Source organism: Sinocyclocheilus rhinocerous, unplaced genomic scaffold (genome assembly GCF_001515625.1).
Source record: "Sinocyclocheilus rhinocerous isolate Xijiao unplaced genomic scaffold, SAMN03320098_v1.1 scaffold1376, whole genome shotgun sequence".
Lineage (NCBI taxonomy): Eukaryota > Metazoa > Chordata > Actinopteri > Cypriniformes > Cyprinidae > Sinocyclocheilus > Sinocyclocheilus rhinocerous.
Window position 1 is genome coordinate 126,854 of NW_015646354.1, and position 5,694 is coordinate 132,547.

General features: G+C 36.4%; 2 protein-coding genes across 6 annotated transcripts in view; one reads left to right on the forward strand and one right to left on the reverse strand.

Moving 5' to 3' along the window:
• LOC107707544 (PHD and RING finger domain-containing protein 1) overlaps window positions 1-3,941 on the forward strand; it is a 29,603-nt gene extending 25,662 nt beyond the window's left edge. For 2 of the 3 annotated variants that reach the window (XM_016511607.1, XM_016511608.1), the window contains exons 15-18: window positions 564-634; window positions 1,812-1,937; window positions 2,032-2,160; window positions 2,391-3,941. In XM_016511607.1, the coding sequence (XP_016367093.1) occupies window positions 564-634; window positions 1,812-1,937; window positions 2,032-2,160; window positions 2,391-2,549 (485 nt within the window). In that variant the 3' untranslated portion in view covers window positions 2,550-3,941. The remainder of the gene's footprint in view (window positions 1-563; window positions 635-1,811; window positions 1,938-2,031; window positions 2,161-2,390) is intronic. The other variant, XM_016511609.1, reaches the window with a different exon arrangement.
• A 168-nt stretch (window positions 3,942-4,109) lies between these two features.
• Window positions 4,110-5,694, reverse strand: part of LOC107707540 (interferon regulatory factor 3-like) — a 6,013-nt gene continuing 4,428 nt past the window's right edge. For all 3 annotated transcript variants that reach the window (XM_016511604.1, XM_016511603.1, XM_016511602.1), the window contains 2 exons: window positions 4,858-4,973; window positions 4,110-4,773 (listed from right to left, as the gene is read on the reverse strand). In XM_016511604.1, the coding sequence (XP_016367090.1) occupies window positions 4,627-4,773; window positions 4,858-4,973 (263 nt within the window). In that variant the 3' untranslated portion in view covers window positions 4,110-4,626. The remainder of the gene's footprint in view (window positions 4,774-4,857; window positions 4,974-5,694) is intronic.

Consider the following 5,694-nt stretch of genomic DNA (forward strand, 5'->3'; position numbering starts at 1 on the left):
GCTCAGCGCTGCTTTAATTCGAACACACCTAATGTCGTCTGCTGGGCTAAGTGCGCTCATTCTTGCGTGTACATATAATTTTATTTTCACCATCTGCAAGCTCACAAGGAGCTCATAAAAGGCACTTTACCTCATCGTTGCTCCACGTTTGCCCTCTGCTCATTTTGTTTTGGTTACACCGTCGTCAAATCATGTCGCATAGCGTCGCATCTTGTTTTTGGTTCGTTTAGAAGTATTTGGTCCGTGTTGCATTCATATTTCATTCGAACCGCACCCGAGTTCGTTTGGAAGCGGACCGAGACCCATCTTTTTAGTGGTCTCGGTCCGCCTGTTTGGTGCGCACCAGGGTTCAGTGGCAGCGTTCACACTTACTCAAATGAACCGCACTAACAGAGCAATCGCACCAGGGTTCGTTTTAATCGAACCAAACATGACAAGTGTGAACACACCCTAAATGACTTCAGTCACAGCAGATTTAGTGTGAAGCATTCAGGTAACATACAACTAAAATGTTTTTGAAAACTAGTTAAAATATTCTGAATGTTTTCCCATGCCTCTTTTAGAACTTGCACTCTTCAAATTAAAACTCAAGCAAGAAGGGTCACGAAGGTCTGCTACAACCCCACAAAATCAGGTACAGTGTCTTAAAGAGATAGATTCCCCCCACACCACCATTTAACATAGTAAATTTTCTTAACTTCGATTTTTTTTGTAGCTTGAGGTTCACTCTTGCATGACTTCTTCTGAAGACAACAGATATTTTTAAGACTGTTAATGTGCAATGTAAACCACTTTGATTGTGTTTAAAAAAAAAAAGGAGATACCTAAGATGATCATAACCAGTGTCCATCACATATGCGGATTGATATCTAAAAGTTTTTTTTTTTTCTTTTTTTTCTTTTTACTTGCATTTGGATATAAAAATTTATTAAAACACCAACAATAAAAACAATTAGCTAAGTTAGCTGATTATCTTAAAGTTCCATATCACCATCAGTTCATACTACTGTTAACAAGTTAACAAGTTTCTCTGCCAAGCGAATGTGATGAGACCTGTTTTCTGGGTTTGGTCAGGTGACATTCAACATATACCCCATTATAGTACATAATTGCAGAATTTTCATAACACTTTCTAACTGAAAAAAACTCTTTGGGTTACATAAATTTAGCCTCATGAACAAGCTTTTGAATTTTAATAACACAAAAATGAATACGAGAAATCTCCATTCTTAATAGAAATGATTTTGGATACCAGTGCATATCATAATTATTGCCCGTCATATGTAGTTGCTTCGAGCAACCAGAGGGTGTCATTGTGTCACTATTTGCATTCATAATTTGCAGCTTGCTCTCTGGAGGTGGTGAAAATAATGTTGATGCAATTGTATTGTACCCATGTGATCGAAACTGAAAGCAGCCATATAAGGCTTCACTTCAGAAGAAATGAAAGTTAACATTACTCTTGGAAATTGCATCCTCCTTTCACAAGGAGTGTCCCAGACAAAAACAAGTTTACCATGATTTATGAGGGTTATGTTTATTTTCAGCAGTTGACGCTGATTGTTTCTGTGATGTTTTGCAATCATCAGCTACATAATATAATTAATTAAAATAAAGATAAAAAATCATTCAGATGCAACAAATCTGTGCTTGATAAATTACATCACATTCCCGTCAGGGAAATCCCAGAGCACAGGAAGTTGAGACGCCTCACAAATCTTTTGAACATTTTATGGGAATTTTCATGATCTCAGACAGTTTGGAGTGCTGTTATGGGTACTTCAGTACTACCATATTATTTCATATTAAAGGATAAAGCTTCCTCTCAGGCTGAACCAAAATGCATGGCATCGGTCTCCAGCCTGCCTCCCCAAGATGAATCCATCAAACCAAAATCCCACAAAGAAGTTTTACACGACCCCAATCAGACAGAGAAGGTGACTAGGGCACAATTACGTCATATCACTATCTCATTTTTCATTGCATTGTCTTGATGTCATGAATTTGTAAACATTGTTTGTCTTTCTGTAGTACATGATGAAACTTCATATGCAAGAGCGAGCAATAGAGGAGGTCAAACTGGCCATAAAACCCTTCTACCAGAAAAGAGACATCACGAAGGAAGAGTACAAAGAGATTTTGCGCAAAGCCGTTCAGAAGGTAATTGCGTGACGTCAGATGTTTTCTTTTGTGGTTGTTTTTCCATATCCACTTCCTTGTACGGCGTGTTACGACCGAAGTAAACATCTGTGACGAGCACATTTGCATATGCAAATACTATTTTGTTTCCCTCCACTCCAATGGCCCATTTCTTAAGTGAATTATGAAATCATTATCATGTTGTCATGTGAAAATGACCCCATTCATATCATCTTTGTCTCATTCCCAAGGTGTGTCATAGCAAGAGCGGGGAGATTAACCCGGTGAAAGTAGCCAACCTGGTCAAAGCCTATGTGGATAAGTATAAACATGCAAGAAAACACAAGAAAGAGGAAACTGGGCAAATCCAACAGGCAGACGTCCCGAAAGACTCCCAAACTCCAATGTGAGGCCGAGGGTACCGGCTACATGCTTTTCAGACGGTATCTTATATATAATGGTGATCAACAGTAGATTTGGATGTTTTTTTTTTTTTTTAAATCTGTGCATTTCTATAATGACATGGGAAACTCTCAAGGGCTCAACATCTTGTCATCAGTTATCAAATTAACCTTTTTGAGTGTTTGTATGTTTTCTTTGGAATATAAAGATCATCTGGAAGTGTCCAGATACAGAATGGGTTGAAAATCTTTACGTTTGCCACTGTTCAAAACGGCACCCTCTTCAAGAGCTATAATACTATGCTATTTTAAGCTGATGATCCAACAGGAAGCTTAAGTTGTCAGAAAGGCTCTTGCATTGTCAGACACACATTTGTGTGTATGTATACGTCATATATACACACACACAATACTCTTGAACCTGTCGTTCCACCATGAATAATTGACACTGGAGAGCATAGTAATTGTTTTGTGGTTAATGAGAATACAAGCATTATGTTGAGGAACAAGGTGCAGAAGATCCTCTGGGACGTTCTGTGATCTCTCAGAAAACTCAAGAGTATTTATTAAAATTAAAATATCTTTCTGATATCCAGTCATTATGAGACTCAATTTGGTTCTTTAAAATCGTTTTGTGTACTAATATAGGTAAAACAGGAAAACTTGCAGTAGACCTCACCCTCATTGAAATGCTTTTGTTGTAAATAGAGAAATAATAAGGTTCTCTCATGACACACGTGAACGGCTGTAATTGATCTGTTGTGTTCGGTTGAAATGTGACCGTTTTCATTTTAAAAGCTGCCGGCTGAATGTTTGCCAGTTGTTTTTCCTGATTGCTATTGTTTTCTTTTTTCTGTTTGTGGACGACATGCTTACAAAACGACATTCAGCCTATAAAATAATGAACCATTTCTTTATGCACTTCTAAAGTTTCAATGAAAAGTATTAATTAGAAAAGTTGATAGCTAAAAGTGTATTTCAAAGGGGTTTTTTTCTGAACCCTTTTCACTAATTGTTGTATTTTAATAGCTTGAGAAATGTTTGTAAGATTTCTGAATTGATCATGTAACTTGCAGAACGTTTGGCCTGTTTTCCTGTGGCAAATCGCATCGAGTTAATTCATTTCCAGACTTGAGAGAGATTATTCTGATCTCTTAACCTGAGTGAGCTTTATCATATGAATCCAAGCAGTCACAGAATACATAATTCGTGATGCGAGTTGAGGCATCCATATTGCTGTCTTTGTAAATAATTTTATTAAACACTTTATTTAATAAAAATTTAAAAGAAAATCCTTTGGCACATTTCCTAAGGTGGTATGTTTGTGTTACGGTCCAAAAATGGGTGAATATTGAATGATTAATGTACAATAAATAATACATTCTGGAAATAATGTTTAGTTAGCAGGAATTTTGAAAATGTTTATTAATGAAATGTGCTGTATAATTGTATTTTATTCGCCGTCTTGAGATTTAAATACACAAGTGTGTCTGTGTATTTAAAAGTATTACGTTGTATATTAATAACAAAATATTTCATTTTGTATATGTTTATTAGGTTTTATATGCATAACATTTTTATACATAGTCCGTCTTTAGGTATTGGCATCAGCATCATTTAATAAAACAACACCCATAACAAGCAAACAGTAGTTTTTAAATAATAGTACATTTAATGATACCAAACTTTCTAGATATCACATTCATAAAGCGACAGATGAGAAGTGATACAAGTGCAGCCCTTTGGGCGAAAGGTGAAAGATTCTTCACTAGAAGACAGGATATTAAAACGAGGCTCTAGCTCTCATTACAAAATAAAAAGACAATGTTTCGGGTAATTTGAACAATACAGTTTAATTGAGATAGCTATTAAACGGTAGAACGACCAGCAATGAATTCAGAGCAATTACAAGGCCTTTGAATGCCCCACGGAAATCACCTCGGGAAAGTTCTGTCAGTTTGCATTGTGCTGAAGTATAACAGTAACAAAATGTAATTCTCTCTCTCTCTCTCTCTCTCTCTTATATAATGTCTGTGTGTGTGGAAATGAATGTTAGCTGGCTGATTTCATGGTGAAAACAACTGCTTTAGGCCACTGAAGGCGGACCCAAAGAATTTAAAAGGTCAAAAAGGCTGTTGTGGGAGATCTGCAAGCTAATGTTTTCATTGCAAAGAGAGGACGCTCCCTCCATTTGAGCTCTCTCATGAAATTCACGGCAAATCAGAGGTACAACCTGTGGAGATGGAAAAGATACGTTATAATGAAGCGCAAACAAAACAATTCAAAATGTGTTGCTGTTTTTGTTTGCGATATTTACTTTGACAGTGATCAGTTTCCTCTCCAGTGGTCTTCCATCCGGAAGCTTCTCTCCGAAGCACAGGTAGATGGTGTAATCTGGAGAACCCCGTCTGTTCTCTTTAAAATCCATCAGATCTGGAAAAAAAATTGATATCTGAATCAGAATGGAAACACGCATCACATTACAGCTAGGGTTGTTCTGGGCTATTTTTAACTGAACGTCAGGACAGCATTTATAACATGCTTTCCGTTACAACAGAAAAGTTTGTAAAAACAAAGGAAAAACACTTGCACTTACAATGGAACTCAATGAGTAAAGTGTACATGAGGCTTTAAAAGCATGCATTTGAAGCTTGTTAAACATTTGGTAAACAATTATGTCACATTTTCCGTAAATTAAAAAGAAAAAATGCATGGAAAGAAATTAATTCCCACCCCCACACAATAACTATGGTAACAGGGTTGAAGGCTAAGCAGTCAATCCTGCAATTTGTGAAAAGGTTGAAAAATTGGAATGGGATATACATGTGTGTGTGTGTCTGTCTGTCTGTCTGTCTGTCTCTCTGTGTATGTGTGTATTTTTTAACTTGTCTTCCCACCATGCTAAAGTGGAACAATCATGGTAACAGGGTTGCAAATGCAAGGTTTTTTTTCTTTCAATTTGTCAGTGAAAGGAGTTACAATTATTTTACATTTATATATTATATTTTACATTTATGTAAGGATTAAGTTTAATAATTTTTAATGGCAGTCTGAGTAACAGGGTTGCATACAAGTTTTTCCACATATATTAATTTGTCACTCATTAGGTTTTAGCTAAGTCTGGGTTTGTAGTTAGTGATAAACATGTTGGCGG